This window comes from Sinohyriopsis cumingii, chromosome 12, assembly GCF_028554795.1.
Source record: "Sinohyriopsis cumingii isolate HCF-2022 chromosome 12, ASM2855479v2, whole genome shotgun sequence".
Lineage (NCBI taxonomy): Eukaryota > Metazoa > Mollusca > Bivalvia > Unionida > Unionidae > Sinohyriopsis > Sinohyriopsis cumingii.
Genome location: NC_142972.1, coordinates 79354389 through 79373898, shown reverse-complemented (window position 1 = coordinate 79373898; position 19510 = coordinate 79354389). Strand labels below are relative to the sequence as shown.

The 19510-nt window shown below is 34.6% G+C and overlaps 1 protein-coding gene across 2 annotated transcripts in view; it reads left to right on the top strand.

The window, feature by feature from the left end:
- The window catches only part of LOC149786804 (CTP synthase 1-like), a 45156-nt gene extending 26234 nt beyond the window's left edge, over positions 1 to 18922 (top strand). For both annotated transcript variants that reach the window (XM_089977305.1, XM_089977306.1), the window contains exons 10-16: positions 251 to 339; positions 958 to 1052; positions 2134 to 2240; positions 4230 to 4326; positions 5440 to 5495; positions 10256 to 10352; positions 13656 to 18922. In XM_089977305.1, the coding sequence (XP_089833431.1) occupies positions 251 to 339; positions 958 to 1052; positions 2134 to 2240; positions 4230 to 4326; positions 5440 to 5495; positions 10256 to 10352; positions 13656 to 13912 (798 nt within the window). In that variant the 3' untranslated portion in view covers positions 13913 to 18922. The remainder of the gene's footprint in view (positions 1 to 250; positions 340 to 957; positions 1053 to 2133; positions 2241 to 4229; positions 4327 to 5439; positions 5496 to 10255; positions 10353 to 13655) is intronic.
- The last annotated feature ends 588 nt before the right edge of the window (positions 18923 to 19510 follow it).

The window sequence follows — 19510 nt, the reverse complement described above, 5'->3', positions numbered from 1 at the left end:
GCCAACTTAGGAGGTCCAAACAAATGAGTTTGTTTTTATGGTGATAACATCAAATAATTGTAATACATTGATTGAGACCAAATTTGTTCTTCATGTGCTTAGTATTTATACAGAATGATTAGGGAATCAGTTTTCTTTGAAGTTTCATCAAGCTCATTTTATCTTGCATTTTTCTCCCAAAAATTCAAGACAACAAGTACTTTTTATTGTCTGAAATTTAAATTAAAACAATGTTCCTGTCTCATTTCAGTATATAGAGGCTGCGGATTTGGAAATCGAGATGCTCCAGGAGGATCCCTGTAGATATCATGAAGCCTGGCACCAGCTGGTCAGTGCAAAGTAAGTATGCACAAGGACCTGTTTTACTTGAATTCTCATGAAAATTCCTAATATGTGGTTCCTGAAGATATATGGCTTTCACCAAGTGCTATTATGTGCTATCATTAAAAATACAACTATGACTTCCTTTACAAATACAATGAATCTTGGCATGGGTTAAAGTACAGATCCAAAGTTTGTGCAGATTAGCTTCTTAATGTGGCATTGCATGCATGTCTCTTATATCCCCCACCACAATAATGAGTGTGTATGCATACATGCATGTTTTCATGTGCCTGTTCTTAGATGCACGCAGTTTAGATGGATTATATATGATTGTTTTTCAAACCCACTAGAATCCATTCTGAATGTTAAACCATACAAAACACTCTCTCTCAATCTGTGTGTGTGTGTGTATATATATATATATATATATATATATATATATATATATATATATATATATATATATATATATATTTCAGGTGCAGATAGGCACAACTTTTATTTGGCAAATTTTTAGACCTGGATGTTAAATTTATACATTTAGTTTTAAAATGGGCTTGTTGTAAAGTGCAAGGAGATCTGGTCATTTGATGTGAACATAACTTTTTTAACAATGAAAGTTTTGTTTTTCAGTGGTGTGTTGGTGCCAGGTGGTTTTGGAAGTCGTGGTATTGAGGGAAAAATCCTGGCAGTCAACTGGGCACGAACAAAGAAAATTCCTTTCCTAGGTAATGTTTCAGGTTAATATGTATACAAGTGCCCCAGGTTTCTGCAGTAATTGGTGAGTGTTGTTGTTGTTGTTGTAGGGTTTAACGCCCTTTTACATGTTGGCCAGTATAAATGGTGGAGGAAGAGTCCGGGAAAACTGCGGAAAGAACCACCATCCCACAAGAATCTACTGGCAAACTTTCTCACATACCCACATTGGCCGAACCTGAGACTCGAACCCATGCAGACAGAGGTGATCCGCAATAGTTAGCGCATTAGACCACGCTGTCACTCAGGGCCCCCAATTGGCAAGTGGTAATGGTCCTCAGATTGTCTTGGATGACCATGAGAATAATATGCAGCAACTAAATAATGAATCAACACTTCCTAATTACAAATATATACCACTTTTTAAGCTAAAACCAGTCCCCAACTCCAAATACTTGCCTTTACTAGTATTAAAACTGCTCCTTTAATGTGGCTTTCATGAAATGATCTGGATAAACACCTTTCCCTTTACATACCCAATTCCCAAAGTCTTTCAAAAATGAGGAACTCTGCGTACCAACTGAAAATCGTGGATTAACTTTCTTCTTGTGGCAGAGAAATTTCCTGGGTGGTCCTACATTCTCTTGTCAGGACAGTAACACACACACAGGTTCTATATTCAAATACACGCTGAATCTGCTCAAACCAGTCCCCAAATCCCAATACTTGCCCAATTATTATACATGTGTGCCCTCTCTTGCCAACCCTGAAGTAACGGATAATTTACAGGATTGGATGCAAGTTATTCTGTTTAAAGGGAGGCCACTGTAGCACGACATTTGCCTTGACTAGTAGGTAAGAGTCTTCCGAGTGGCTGTTGTAAAAGACATACTGATTTGCATCTTGAATGAAGCACAAGCACATTTTTTTTGACATTGAAATCCCTCATTCTCCATCAATTTCCTACTTTCAAGGGTTTACATGGAAATATTGTAATCACCACTTATAAAATCTCATTTTATACCTTCTGTTAAGACTGTTAGTTTAAACACATAGATACAAAAAATGAGCTCTTAAAATTTACAGTTAATTAAATATGAACTCTTATTTCAGGTGTCTGCCTTGGATTGCAATGTTCTGTCATAGAATTTGCTAGAAATGTACTGGGATGGAAAGATGCGAATTCAACTGAAAATGATGAACATACCAAATATCCTGTGGTGAGATAACACTTCTTGCACTTTTCATCTCCCATTAGTAGATAAAGCTTTTCATCTCCCATTAGTAGATAAAGCTTCATGTGTGTGCATATGTGATGGAGGTTCAAGTGGGGATGGGGGTGGGGCGTCTCACGTACTGAATGAGTGAACAGCACTTGCAAATTCATGTTTGAGAGTAATTTTTCTTGGAGAGATTTCAGTTCCTCTATACATTTGGCATTGTGTTCATTCTCATCTACCATAGATAGTTTGTGTTACTGATAATAGTAACAAACTTTATGGTCATATTACAATATATAAAGATGATTTTGATCATATGTTTAAAACAGTAAAAAGAATGATGAATGGCAAGGACTTCTGTAAATTAGTATCACTTTACACTCCAATAACTGATTAATATTAATACTTTGATTTTGTTAATAATTTTTTTGTGCGTAGATTCAGTAATTTCTCAGACCTACTCATATTTCATGCACTTTGCAGATCTTCGATTTTCACCATTTTCTTCTGAATGTCAGTTTTGGTCTTTTGTGTAATCTCAGTCCAAAACAGTCAGTGGTTTCTCAACAATATATTAAAGTAAAGGACTTTTCAGATAGTGTTGTATCTATTCACAGCTAAATAGATGTATTTTGTTTTAGATTTGCACAGAAGTTAGCAGCAAAGTAAGAGATAAAATCAAGGAATTTATTTTACAAAAAACTACAAGTTACCCTGATTGAAATAAGTTTTGTATGAGGATAAATATTAAAGACCCAATAATCCTGCCTTTTATAATAAACTTCACCATTCTTCCAATCTAACTAAAGTTTAGAAGGAAGGAAATGATTTGTTAAAAAGCTATCTGACATAAACCGTTCTTTTAAATAATTATGATGTTGGGTTTAAACGACATTCAGATATTCATTTTAGGTTTAATAGGTGCCATTTACAGGGAGGGAAACCAGATGGATGTTGTGTACCTAAGACACCGTCACCCCTTAATTTAGTCAATGAAGTTGCTCATAATTCCATTCTTTTTCAAGAGTGCTGTAAAAGTAGTGATGCGATACATTTGACAAATTCGTTAGTGACTAATCTAATAACAACAGCATTTGCATGTGGTACACACATTGATTGGTGAATGAATGAAGAGAGGCAGGTCTGCCTCAGGTGAATCTTGTTGATCAGCTGGGGTGCTGGAAAAATTTGCCAATTTCCCAGGGGCCCTGGGGCTGAGTGGTTTAAGGCACTTGCCTTTATAGATCACTGATATCACACCTGTCTTCATGGGTTCAAGTCTGAGGCTTTGCCAAGAGGGGTATGTGAGAAAGTTTGCTAGTAGCTGTTCATGAGTCAGCGGTTCTTCCTGGAGTTTTCCTGGGTTTTTCCTCCAACAAATAAACTGGTCTTCATGTATAGCCTATAATGTGCTGATAATGGCATCAAACTCATAACAACCAAGCAACCAACCAATTTCCCTCCTCCTACCCACTATGATGTCCTTTCAATCTTGGTCAAAGACAAAGAAGAACAATATTCCGACTGACATAAGTGACTAGGGCAATTGGAAGGTGTTTATTTTTGTTCTATTTTAATTGGAGATAGGAATGGACTTTAAACTGGGCTAACACCAGAAAAAGTTCAGGCAAAGTAATAATAATACATAAATATAACATAATTAAAATTATTTTTGCCAAATAAATACAATTTGCTTATGTATTTTGTTCAGGACAGCATCTGAACTGCATTATAGCTGATTGTAGGAAACTTGGCCCATATGTTTCTCTAGTCCAAATATAACACGAAACAGCTCAGTTCTTGGACAATTATGGAAAATAAATAAATCCCAAATGGGTTAAAATGGAGTACTTTAAGATCCCTGTCTGTATATTATTTTTCATATTTACACAAAGTATACTGCGGAAAATACATTGTGCGGCTTGGTATCATGTGCCATTTGTGGTATTCTCGTTTTCCTTTAACTCTCCCAATCTTTTACAATTACAGGTGATTGACATGCCAGAACATAATCCAGGTCAAATGGGAGGAACTATGAGACTGGGAAAGAGAAAGACCTTGTTCAAAAAAGATAACAGCTTGATGAGTAAGTAATTTTAAGATGGATTCAGACTGACAGTTGCAGTGTCTGCCTTTATTTAATTTACAACTTGTGGCAACCCTCACTGAAAATCAGTTGAATATGGTTCATTTTCATGGAAAGCAGGATTCTTAGAGTCACATGCCAGTGCTCAAAAAATTTGATACCCCAATGCCCCTCTAATTTTAGATCGGGCTCATCCTGTATTTTAAGTGAGGAGACCGTTGGGGTTGTAAAAAAATTTTTTTAATTTGCCTGAGGAAACTTTGATCGCACTAATGTGTAAATGTATTTTCAAGATGTTGACATACCTGCCATAACATGGCACAGTCTAAATCTGTCTCCACTGTCCTATGTGAAATTGAGATCTGATTTTAATCAAATTGAAGCATGGCATGCCATGCTAAGAATATGATTTTATATTCCCAAACCCCCTGACACTATCGTTTTTTGAGAAAACACAATTATCAGCATTAAAATAGCCCCAACACTTTGGTATATACCCATTACATGTAGAATGTATAAATGGTAAACAGTCTTGATTGGAGCTTATGTAAAACTATCCCTTAGGCAGTTTAATAGCGGCATCCAGCAGAGAAATTTGAGCACCAGGACCGTCCAGTCCTTAGTATGTGTAGTGATGTAGTGACACTTGTGTTACCTTCTGACCCTTTTGAAATGATTAGGAAAAGTACATAGGCAGTCTCTGCAGGATCAAAAAAGATTGTGGTGGTTCTTTAAGCTAGTTTTGGAGAAAGACTAGTATTGTCTCAGTGCTGGTGTAGGAACATAGTGTGTTGCTTATCCATGGAAGAGACCAGTACAGTCAGTCTGCGGTGAAAGTATGTGTAATCAGAATTATACAAGGTTCTGAACTGCATCCATGGGTGACCAGCCCACATTAAAATGCCTTCCCTGGGTACCAAGTACATTTTATTGGAACAGTCCTTAAGAATAAAAAAGAATTATACATTTCATTCAGTCATGCTTTGGTCATTGGTACACATTGTTCCACATTGACACATGGCACTGTATTCAGTTATACTAGTTTATAAATGTTTTTTATATCACTGACTCAAAATTAATGAAGTTTCAATGCAAATTCTGAATCTGTTTCAGAAAAACTCTATGGGAACAAAGACTTTGTAGAAGAAAGACACAGGCATAGATACGAGGTAAGATGTTCTTTTCTTCAGACAGGTAGTTCAGCATACTTTATTTATCATTTAATGATATGCTGTAGACACTCACTTATAAGTCAAGTCAAACTGCATAAAGAACATAGACCTGATCTGCTGTCATATAATGCACTAACAGGTCAGGGTCTGTGTTGCATGTTCTACTGATGACTCTTATAGGGCCTTCCATTTGATTTAAAGTTCAAGGGTGAGTTGCCAAAGTGGGAAAGGGATTTGGAGGACCTCCCAAATGGGGATACAGATTGTTTGGGTTTTTTAACTGGCAGGGTGTAAAGTGAAAGTAGTCAGGTGAATCACCTGGCTCCTGGCTGTTAAGGAAAGCCCAGTCTTAACACCTGGCTCCTGGCTGTTAAGGAAAGCCCAGTCTTAACAAACTGCTGAAAGCCAGATCTGCCAGCCCATTATATATTTGCAGAAATGGGTATCTGCCGTTTAACTTGACTTACAAGCATGTATCTGTCTTATCAAGGCAAAAAACAGCGAGTCAGAATCCAGACATATGAGTCTTATTGAAGCCCATGATTAGTCTTAAGTAATTTTTAAAAATAATTATATTATTTAAGTACACAACAAAAATATTAGTTCTATAATGTAAGTAAAGCCAAGGCATGTTTTCTAAATATTTTTACACAAGAAAACATAACACTAGGTAGTAGTGACTAGAATGTATTAATCTGACTACAAGGCAGAGAAGAGCTTATCCAACATCTCATGCAATGTTTTCAGTGATTAAGTCTTCTGAATGTAACTCTGACTCAGTAAACTGTTCACAATTCAACAAATCATTTCATGTTTTAAAGTTCATAGATTCTTCTCTCTTCTGTTTTCTTCCATTTCTTCAAAGTTTCCTCAAAATTTAATGTACTTCTGTCTTCCCCATCAATCTTGATAAGCATCACATTTCTATATTTCTCAATCCCAACCCTATTCCTAAAGGTGGTTAAGATCCTCTTCTGGAAAGAAACGACTTGATTTCTTTTTGAAAATGTAGCCAGCTGTATGTTTTCAACCACTGGTACACAAAATTATGTTTTATCTTACGAGTAACTGTTATCTCATCTTTGGATGATGATGGCTCCACTGGTTTGATAACATTACTGTTATCATTGGTCGGTTGTAAAAGGGGGTCCGAAAGATAATTTCATTTGTTTCAGATCTATTTTAATTTTGTTTTGCTTTTGATGCCATTTTCAGTTGAACACTGACAGTATCTTAGAACAAAGCAAGGCATACAATTGAGTGAATGGAAATTGTTGTTTCACTTTTTGACAAGGGTGCACATAAAATAATAGTTTCTTGTGATAATCACTTTAAAACCACTTTATTTTCTGACTCTTTCTTCGGTGTGGTAATCTACAGCTCTAAGATCCTGTTTCTACAAATGATCTGACAGTTACAGATTACATAAGGTCAACTCCAGGCTCTACACTCAGTTATAACTATGTGTCTTATGATAACATTAACGAAAGAAACTGGTGTGCACATGTTTTCTCTTTTTGGGAGAGTTGTGACCTAGCCATTAAAGTAGTTGGACCAAACCTTTGTTTTGTGTTAATCAGAGAAACAACATTGAGGTGCGTCATTTTGCGTACTGCAACAATTTTTGTGCGTCAAATCAGAAATGTTTGTGTAGTTGACGCATGGGTAGATAAAATACTGATGTATAGAATTGTACTGCTCGATATATGATAAGGATAACATGAAGAAAAAAATCCAAAAAATTAATGCAGATTTATACCATTTATAGTGAAGAGAAACCACATGGACGTTTTGCACCAAGACACTACCATTGGGATATACACAGATTGTGTTATTTCTGACATGTAATAAATGATCTCAGCTTGTGTAATTTCTGACATATAATAAATGATCTCAGCTTGTGTAATTTCTGACATGTAATAAATGATCTCAGCTTGTGTTCTTTCTGACATATAATAAATGATCTCAGATTGTGCTTGACATTTTGGTCTTGCAGGGATTTTGAGATGTTTACTTTCCATTATAAAAAATGCTTCTAGTGAATAGAAGTTTTCTACATATAGGTTTTTTTTACATGGAAAGGTCTATCAGTATATGTAAAGGGACATAATATAATTCTAATCCTGAGGTTATTAAGTATTCAGTGATTACCTCCCTTGATGTAATTTCACAGATGTGTAATACTAATACCTACAATAAAATCATCAGAATTTAAAATTCTCATTAAAGGTAACTGATTAACTATTGTTTCAAAATATTTTGTACATTTTCTTTTATTCTGTTTTCTTTTAAGTATAAGAAATAAGAAGAGTCTTAACACATTCATAATTAAGACTGTATTTTATGGGTTATTGGTATTTGCTTGCAATAATAGAAAAGGAACATGATTAACAATAACTCCAAGTGATTCTGTTTAATATTTACCTTTACTGATCATAGACCAGAAGGGCTTATGGGATGTCCTGTTGTCCATCATCCAACATCTGTCTCTGGACCTTCATACGTCCATTAACACAAGTTTCTGACGACAACTTCTGAACCATTTTTAGGATTTCCATGAAACTTTAAACACACCTTCATCCCGAGGTATAGTTGTTCCCAAATGAAAATGGCACTGCTCAGACAGCCAGTAAGGCCACAATAGCAACCATCTTGAAAATTTTGTTGAAACTACTTCTAAATAAATGAATGATCACATCAGCATGGAGTTTTTCCTCAAAGATTTCTTATGAAGTCTAGATTGAAAATTGTTATTGCTTCTCCTTCTGAATGGATAGTCACATAAAATGTTTTCAAAGGGTGTCTAATTTGCACTGAATGAAAATGGTGCCACTGTACATCCAAAATGGCTGCCACAGTAGCTGACTCGAAAATCATGTTATTCAGTAATATCAGAGATGGTGTCAACACTCTGCAGTTTAAAGGAAGAAATGATATTGTCTTGAATTCCTAGAAACTTTTTTAAGACAATAGAGCAACTGTACTTTAAGGTGACTCTTGTTGATGTAGTACAACATAAACCAGGCATGTGCAACTTCCTTCAGCATTTTGGGCTGATGAGTTACTTTTGAAGCCACACCTTATGATGTAATTAAGAAGAGAAAACCAGGTCACATGCTACAGGTTGCACATGCATGATGTAACCCTCCAAGCCAACAGTATTTTCAGTACTTTATGTGTATAGCAAATGTGCACCCATCTATTATCCAAACATACTGATCACTTGCATTGTCTCTCAGTATAACACTGTTTCTGATACAACACTGGTATGAACATGGAAATGGATCCCATTACACTGGTTGAATTATATTATTGCATATAATAAACTTCATTATAAGGCAACCTTGCATAAATCATGGTCTACTTCCCCTGATCCAGACTTGCCAATCCTTAAATATTAAGGAAATGACCCTTAAAATGGAATATTAGCAAAAAATTATGGAGATACCATTGTTAATAAAATCTAGATACTTGCTTGTCTGTGTTTGATTTGGATCCAAGTTTTATAGTACAATCAACAGCCTTGGTTAGGGAACCAGACTATCTTTACAGGAGTACCTCAGATTCAGACATATTTTTGTCATGCATAATACATACATGATCAAGCTTTTCCCCAGTAGGATTTTTTAAATATGGCGTCCAGGAAACGACAAGTGTTCAAAATTAATGGGACAAAAGCCCTCTTAAAAAATTTAAATGGTTGGCAAAGAAGGATAAATTGGAATACTCAGAATTCTTGAGAAAGAGCAGGAAAGGCAACAATTATATTTATTGGAAATCACATTTATTTGATTATGTCATGGTGGAAGCGATGATTGATACGCGAAATTGGAAGAAGAGGAAAAAGGCATAGGATCATGTCAAGTTGAGAGATAGCAAGAAGTCCTTGAGCTCCATGGGTTTTGGTAGTGCATTTTGTGAAACTACTGGTTGTATTTATGGTCTAAGTGTACGTTACAAGCATTCTTAGTTGAACATAATGATTTCTTTCTTTGCATCAGTCTCTAATTAGACTTCTGAACTTTTGGAAATCACATTTTCCAACTTGACAGTATAATATTTTATTACACCTATCTGAAAATTGGTATGACTTGGAGAAAAATAATGACTGTCTTACTGTCAAGTTCTTGTTAGGGTTGGCAGGTCTGCATATCTGATGGTGCATTTTTGATATAACATATCTGGGTTTGGGCAAGGAAAAACCCCATCAATTATAAGCTTAAAAAAGAGCCAGAAATCAAGGACACGTTAACTGAAAGAAGAAAAATGGTTTCTGCACAATAACACAAGTTCTACATCAGGTATAGTGACCAGAATTTGTAGATGGTTTGCCATTTGGAACAAGGATGTACATTATAGACTTTGAGGTCAAAGGTCAAGGTTACTGTGATTGAAAGAAGTAAAATGGTTTCTGCACAATAATATTACTTCCATATGACATACCTCAACCAAACTTTATAGATGGTTAGCACTTGGGGTAAGGAAGAAGTCTATCAATTTTTGTGTTTGAAGGTCAAGGTCACTGACAGAAAAGTGTATGTATTGCATTTATGATTAAGTCACAGTGATACCAAATGCATAATGGTAAAACAATTTCAGTGATCAATAAATGACAGCACAGTGCACATGATCTTGTCAAGCCTGGGTAAAATAGAGGCTGACTCTTACAATATGTATACCCATCTTTCAACCATAAACCTTGGAAAAAAGTTTGAAATAAGCATATTAATATGTGTATTCTTCTGTATTTTCGTAAGATAAACCCTACCATGGTACCCAAGTTTGAAGAGAAGGGAATGAAATTTGTGGGACGTAGTGAAGATGGTGAGAGAATGGAGATTATGGAGCTTGATGGTAAGTCACAGTTACCATGGAAATAGAAAGTAGCAAACCCTTACACATAACTGGACTTCATTGATAGGTGAATTGCTCATGATTTTGTTTTTCAGGGTACATATTTGACAGAGTTATTGCCTTTTTTCCATCACTACTGTGATTAATGTAACCAGCATGGATTTAAAGCCATTGAACATATTCTCATGCATGCAGTTTGGGGTGTAAATTGTCTCAAAGACCTTTTTATATCATCAGCTGCATTTTGAATAGAGTTACAGCCTTGAGTTATTCAGACCTGCCAACCATTATGATTTTGCCACAAGTCTTACGAAAATTACCCATAAAATACAGACTTACGGCATAAAAACAAGAACTTTGGGAAAATGGTCATTGCCTAAAAGCAGGATAATTTGTTCATCCATGTTTTATTTGGTTCAGGTTTCATATTAGAATGAGTGAAATTAGTCAGGGAAGCAGACTAACTTTACAGCAGAACCTCAGATATTTTAAACTGCACTTATTTATGTGATGCGAGTGCATGATCGAACTGTTGAGTATATAAAAAAAATTTAAAATGGTGTCCAGCAAGCGATGCATGTTTAAGATAAAAGGGAAAATAAGCCTCTTGAAAAGTGTTAATAATCAACAGAGTAGAATAAAAATGAATATTCAGATTCTTGTGAATAAAAGCTGGAAGGAACACAATTATGTCTATTGGACATCACATGCCGATTTGAGTATGTCTCATGGCGGGAGATATGTTTGCCGTTGTCATGGTTGAACATGTTTATTGTCGCTGCATGTTTCGAATACCTAACTTTTAATTATGTTTTCCAGCTTTTCAGTAGCAGTTTATGATATTTTGTTGTACCTTACTGAAAACTGGTCAAACTTATGGAAAAAATCATCTGCCTTACTAAGACGGATTTGGCAGGGTTGGCATGTCTGGTTATTATTGCATGGGATGTTGTTGCAACCAGCATAGTTGTGCAGCCCTTGCAAGAAAAATGGATGCCATTTAGTGGATGTATTACCTATTACATTTAGATGTAATTTTTAATAAATTCATGTTTTTGGGTGTAATTTTGAAGGGGTCACTGTCCTTGATGCTATCCAGTGCTATTACATCTTGACTACAGCCAATCCGTGTAATCGACACAACTCGCAAACTGTTTAACATATTCTGATGCATTTTGTTATTAGCATTGTTTCAGAGACTTACATGTGCCATATATGGGTTTGGTTTCCATTTAGAAGAGCTCTTGTCTCCTTATTAATCATTTTCTTGAATTTGGTTTCTGCAGTATAACCTTACCAGAGTTTGTTGAATTTGGACAAAGTTTGGTACGTGGCTTCAGCTTGACGATACCTAGAGTATCTTTGATTTCCAGCATTCCACATTGGAGCTGTGGCACCTAGTTACCTATTTCCCAGATTTTGGTTTCCAGAGCTCAACTTTACCATATTTGGGAGATTTCAAGCAAAATTTAGTGTGCAGTTTTATATTGATGAAACTGTAAGTTGTTATTGTGTAGAAGAGTTATGGGCCCTGATTGCCTGTCAGACTTTGGTTTCTGTGTATAGTTTCATTTGGTTCAATAAGGTTAGGTTGCTGAGACAATGAGTGATTTTGCTTTACCAGCATGTGATCATATAGAAGAGTTATTGTCCCTGAATGCCTATATTCTCTATTTAAGGCCTTCTGAACAGTGTGTAGAGAGAGTGGGACCTTTTGCTTAGTATCCATCACTACTAGCTCCAGTTTTTCTGGATTTCATGGTTGCAGTAAAGCAGAAATTTAACAAAATAACCGAACAACACTAGTTTTATAATCGTATTTTGCAAGCATGATACATCATTGATATTAAATAGCTTTAGGATTGCCCTCCCCTCAGCCCATGTAAATATGTTTCCAATTTACACCACTAATACAGAATAGCATGTTTTTACCTTTATAAGCAGTATCCTTATTATTTCAATCAGTACATGTTTAGCTGACTAAAATAACAACCAGCGACAGGCAGTGGGTAGCCAAAATGTTTTCTTGTAACATTGGCTTTGACCCTTTACTAGCACACAATAGTTAAAATGCGACAATATATTCATGACATTATCATAAAAAATTAATATTGTGACACAACTTAAGGCTTACAATAACATCTGTACCCAACATCCCCAAGTTAAATAAAAGAATGTGAATATTAAGTACCAATGAAAATATGTTTTGCAAAATCACAGAAATTTATAAATTAATTCATATTAACCTCTTGTATTCACATGTTGATTAAGAGAAGAATTTTTTAGTTATGCTGCTTGCAAGTTTTATTGTCATTGTTTGTATCTTCTATTCCCTTGCCCATTCTGTCTTGAAATTTGATTAGAGTACATCCTGAGAATTATTACACAGTTGTATGGAGAGATTATGACATACTTGTCATGTCCCAGCAAGATAATTATTAAAGACTTTGCATGGTCCCAATGAGGTAATTATTATAGACTTTGCATTGTCCCAATGAGATAATTGTTAAAGGCTTTGCATAGTTCCATTTAGGGTGGAACCCGAGTGGTCTAAAGCACTCTCCATTACGAATCACTGCCATCTCACCTCTGTCTGCATGGGTTCGAGTCCAGGATTCGGACAATGTGGATATGTGAAAAAGCTTGCCAGTAGCTTCTTGTGTGTTGGTGGTTCTTGTTCTTCCTCCACCATTAATACTGGCCGCCATGCATAACCTATCGTGTGCTGAAAAATGGCATTAAACCCCACAACAACAACAATAGTTCCATTTAGATAATTATTAAAGACTTTGTATGGTCCTAATGAGATGAATATTATTGACATTGCTTGGTCCCAGAAAGATAATTATTAAAGATTTTACATGGTCCCAATGAGATAATTATTAAAGACTTGGCATGATACTGAGATATATATTATAGACATTACATGGTCCCAGAAAGATAATTATTAAAGACTTTGCATGGTCCCAATGAGATAATTGTTAAAATCGTTGCATGGTTCCTGTGAGATAACTATTAAAGACTTTGCATGGTCCCAATGAGATAATTATTAAAGACTTTGCATGGTCCCAATGAGATAATTATTAAAGACTTTGCATGGTCCCAATGAGATAATTATCAAAAACTTTGCATGGTCCCAGTGGGTTAATTATTAAAGACTTTGAATATTAATTAAACTTGACTCTTTGCTTTGATGTCATGAGACCTTGTTCTTCCTATGGGGATATATTTATATGTTAATCTGTATTATTTAAGTTATCATTTGTACACTAGAATGACCTTGACCTTTGCTCTCATTGGCAGACCATCCCTACTTTGTTGGGGTGCAATATCATCCAGAGTACATCTCCCGTCCATTGAAACCTTCTCCACCTTATTTCGGACTTTTGCTTGCTGCCACTGGAAAGCTGCAGGGATTTGCAAGTCGTGGGTTTCGAAAATCTCCACGGATGTCATATAGTGAGGAAGGTGAAGGTGAAGATATAGATTTGAATGAGATTTTCAAGAAAATGTCGACGGAGGTTGTGTCATCCTCAAGCACAGGGGCTGCGACATTATGACTAGGATAGATTATAATAAGGCCTGTATGACTAAATGTCACAGGGCATTTCTGATTCCTTCTTTTCTTATCTTCCAGATAATATGTTGTATGGTTCCTTTGTCAGAGGATAATTAAGCATAAAGTCAAAAAAGATATAAAAAATTCCATTTAATATGTCATGAGTGAAGTTTTTCAGGTTGTGGAAAAGTTTGGGTAAAGTGTTTCTGTTGCTCAAATAGTCTCCCTTATTTGAGGTGAAAGACAGGAATTTTTTGTTTTAGTTTTAATGCTCAAGAATTTTCTTGACTTGGGGATGGAATGATGAAATTAATTTTTGTTTGAATCTCATGGAATATATGACTAGCGTTGAACTCAAAGAACATTGTAACCTTGTTTTTTATTTGGGGACCTGATGGAATGATAAAATTAATTTTTGTTTGAATCTCATGGAATATGCAACTAAAGTTGGACTCCAAGAGGATTGTAACCATGTTTTGTTGTATGATGATAATCAGCATAGTTCACATGTGCATCTAGATTTGAGTTTGAACAGATTTAATGCATGCTTGTTACATGTGCCTACTATTTGAGTTCATAATATTGTACAGTGATACATTAATTAATCTTTGTGAACATGATAAACACTTTGTTGTTGTTTGTGTATATATTAGAAATTTTTGAGGTGCATTGTGTTGGTGTGGATAAACCAAATATTTGGATTATCAAGCTTTGGATAATGGGGCTCGCATTGTACTGGAATCTTAAGTTCATATTGAGATGCATATACATTAGTGCTGCCAGTTTCAGAATTTATGCCAAGACTGGTCTAGACTGTTAGATTTATAATAAATGAACTTGGAGAGAAGGTACAGTCCAGTCTTGTAAATAAGATATGATCTGTTCCCTACTCAGAACATATTAAGCCTTTGGACGAAAGAAGGTGAAAAAATACAGGCAGAAAGGAAACTGCCATTGTTTGTTTCTTTAGTTTGTTTACCCAATGTCAAATCAAACAAGTGTGACTTTCTCTTCAAACATTCCTCATTGCCACCGATTGATTGAAGTGGATGCATCAATGCTTAAACATTTATTGGTGCTTTTGTTTATGATATAACTTTGCTTCCCATATACAGACCTTTCAACTGAATGATCATTATGAATCAGGAATGGTATTCTTTGTCTTGCTTGCAAATCATAGGTTTTGCCATTGTTTTTGGTGTAGATATCTCCATAAAAATTGCTTGCAATTGGCTTATTTTTTCTGGCAATGTTGTTACAGTGATCTACTTTTTACACTCCATTGATTACAGCAGGTTTTCATATGGAGCTGTTACCATGACAGTGTTGTATGTACAGTCAACAAACTTGATAGATGCATTCCTTTTGGTGAGTACTATACACCAAAGGCAGAATTAGGATACAGTGAACTACTTTTCTTGCTCAAATGACTTTGCAAGGTTTTTGGATTTTATTACAACTTTGTAGGTGAATCACAGCATTCAGCAGAGTTCTAGTTAAATTATTTATAAAGTTACTGCATGTAATGTCGTGTTTTTAAAAAGAAAACTGATGTTGGGATGATTTTTAAAAAGGACTTGGTTTTAATTTTGACTTTTTTTCAACACTAAAGAATACTGCTGAATAATGTCTTGAAAGATCATGGTTATGTGGTGATATTGACAGTTTGCTTGAATAAAGATTCTTTGTTGGCAAATAACGGATTTCATACACAGGAATAATTTTCTTAGTCAAATTATCCTCAACAATTCTCTGTCTCAAAATTTTAATTTTATGTAATGTTTCTGAAATCAATGCAGAAATATGTTTTGTAACAGTCATTTTTGAGTTTATAAATATGACCTATATTTTGAGTTGGATTTTTTGCCATTGTAAACATCAGTTAGTACTGTAGACATTGTAAAATCTTCATTTTTATTTTTTAAGTGCCACGTTCACATCAATAAACCATGCACTGTTTTTATTGTCAGATAATGTTTTTGATTTCAGACTATTCCAAGTAAATGCAGTAAAATCTATAAAGATTTATGCTCTTTGAGAAATTTTAATCATTTTATTGATGTGATACTCGTTTGCAGAAATTTCACAATTCTTACAATCTTTTCCATTGGCAAGGAAGAAATCAAGAAGACTTTATACAGTGTGCCAGCCTTGTTAAAGTTCATTAAGTGCCATTCCTGTTTTCCCCATATTTGTCAAAATATTTTCCATTAATACTCTATAACCATATCAGGCACATTTTATACAAATATCAAACAAAAATTTTATATCTTTGCAAAATCATATTTCCAAATGTTTAGAAGGATCAGATTTATTATACTTAGAAATGCAGTTTTATGTTCGATATTTTTATGTACAGGATAATTCATGCTCTCATAATTTTTTTATCCTGGGTATTTAGAATTACTTGCATTTTCGTGTTAGTTGAGCACTTGTACATAGAAGACATTCATGCATCTAGTTTTTAGCTTTACTGGTCATAGACTTGTGAGATAAATATAAATGTTTCACATTAAGCAAGTAACATGTCAGCAATAAAGTTCACAATGGACACGATTCAGATTGTCAAATTGACAGTGTGAAATAGTTTACATATTACAATATCTTACATTCAGGATCATTCCAAAAAGCTCTTAATCGGGGTTAATACGGGCCTATATTTATTAGCTCACCAGACCATAACACCAAATGAGCTTATGGTATGGTACTGTGTTCATGGTCCATCATGCGTCTCTCCAACAATTGCTTGTTACCACTCTGGAAACCATATTTCTGATCCAGTTTAAATCTTACTTGCAGTATGGGTTTGTAAATCTTGGACAAATTCAATATTGAGCAAGTTCCATGCATATTATTGAGGTGATCAGGTGACTTGATTCAGTAACCTATGTTGTTATCACTCTGAAGGCTATATTTCTGATCCGCACCTGGAATATATACTCGTTTCATTAAGATTTCAGATGAGTTTGATAATGAGCAAGATCCATGCATATTAATGATGTGATCTTGCATCTGATTGGCTGACCTTGTTATCACTCAAGAGGCTATATTTCTGATCAAGTTTTTGATCAAACTTGCAATAAATTACCTTTTTTTTTACTTTTGAGTTTATCATCAGAACTTTAGATGACTTTGATTATGAGCAAGAGACTGCATATTAATTATGCCTTCATATTGGGAAATAATTTTATCAGGATATAGTAAATGTAGGTAATATCAACAATTGAAATTTGGGAGAGTTTAAATAGGCTGTGACATTGCTTCATAAATCTGCTTAATGACTTGATTAGCTGTTAATTTATGTAAGCCAGGTGAGTAACATCAGACCTACTTGTGCTTCTTGTTATTTGGCACTATTTTCTGGATTCATCTTTACCATATTTGCTCTTGTATAATATGCACCCTATTGTAAACATCATAGACCCAGATCAGATGTTACATAATGTGCAAGCAGACATGGGTCTACAAACAAAATAGGTCTGGATCATTTTGATGTCACATAATGTACCAGCAGACATTGATCTAGAAATGGCATACACCTGGATTAATCAGGTATCACAGTGTGTCAGCATACGTGGGTCTACAAATAGCATAGATCTAGACCCATATCAGACATCGTATAATGTGCTTTCGACATGGGTCTATTCAGTTTCTAGTTTTTGATTTTACACAGTTGAAATGATTTGTCAGCATTGTATGCAAAAGCAGATTTGCATGTTATTGAGGTTCATTCAGGAAAAATTTGCCTTGCATTATAAGTTGCCCTTGTTTGCGTTTACCTTTAACCTTTAATCTGTATGCCTTTCAGAGGCACATTAGCAACATCTTTAACATTTATATTTTGTCTCATGGCAGGTATTTACATTGTGTAATAGAGGGTTGTCCCTGGAATTTTGGCAGCATGTTTGCTAACCAGATTTTGTTTGGTACTGTGTGACTAGAACTTTATTGATGTATGGTTAAAATCTAAAGATATTTACAGTTGGGTGTGATTTATTTGTGTGTAAATTTGGTGATAAAGTTGAGAACAAATGAATTCATAGTGTTCATATGTATGTGTGAAATGTGTTAGAATGGAGGAATCTTGAGTGTAGCTTATGCTAGAATGAGATCAATGGGTTTTTTTTAATGGTTGTTTTATTTTCTTACCCATTTACCAGCTGACTCTGATTTGTATGCTCATTTACTATTGGATTTCTTTAATGGCATTTTTCATCTTATCAACTTCAAAGTAATCTCAAATTAGCAAGTATTGTTTTCCTTTCATTGTACATCTTTTAAAATGAAATCATGGTAGTTTTTATGAAGATTTATTTTAAGTTGTGTGCCATATTACAGGATAATCGTGTTGGAACTGTATTATAGTTCTTCCTCATCCCCTATGTGTACTTGAGTTTAAACAAATGATGATAATCAAATAGACTATTTGAACCACTCAGACTTTGTGATTTTACTTTCAGTTTGCATTTATAACTTAGAAATGAATCATTCTGTTTTCCAAATCATATCACTTTCGTTGATTTGATTGATTATGATTTTTTTTAAAAACAACATGTCAGAGGTTAGTGCAAAGACAATGCAACCGATTTCCCCTTGCCCCAAAGCCACCATAGGCATGTCTCAAGCTTGTTTGGGCAGAATTTGAACCCACTGATTGTAAGTCTGACACATTGACCTTTGACCCATGGTGACTATTCATTTGGTTGATAACATAAGTTTTGCTTTGCATGCGAGACACGAAATTTATCGGCAGGGAAATGAAGTATAATGGAATTAAATTCTGTGGCTTTATGATTCTACTGTTGTTGATCCAGATATATGGACACTAAAATCTAGTTATTTTTCTCTGGATAATTTATCAACTTTTCTGAATGTTGTTGGGAAAATTAATAACTTTATTATGTTGCCTAGATATGAAAACCAGTTTTGCATTATATCCTTGATTGAGAAGGAAGAGAAATTTCAGATAATGTTTCAGTGTTCTTTTACAAATAAAAATTTCTGCTTCTTTTGGATTAGTTTTTGTTGTTTGTAAAAGCTACAACAGTTAATTTATCATTTGCATTTACTTCCATAACAGATAAGGTTGTCAAGAAAACTTGATCTTTGAATGATTTGATATTAATAATGTTTCATAATATAAAGATAGTCTTTAACCGATGCATCACTAAAATAATTCTGATTAATTTATCTTATTTCTGATAATATGAAAGATGACCCAAATTTTCCTTCAGAAATGCTTTATGTGATCTTGACACTAAAACTTAAAATGTGGCAGTCATTGCCCTAAGATGTATTGAGGACAATTCACTTAGACCTGTTCATGTATTGCAAAATAACATCATTTGTATTCCAGTTATAGGTTTGAAGACTGAACTGAAAATGAGGATACAAGTAGGAAATATGTCATTTAATAAAACTGAGACATCAAGAACTTGTGAAAATATAGTGTTGGAGATGTTGACTGCTGCGTCAGAAATAAATGTAATACCAGTTTAGTGTACTGGAAAAAGGAAAACAAAGATAATAAGTCCCATACATATTTAAACTTTATCACACCATTAATCCACTTCAGTGAGAAGAGGAATTCATGTGCAAC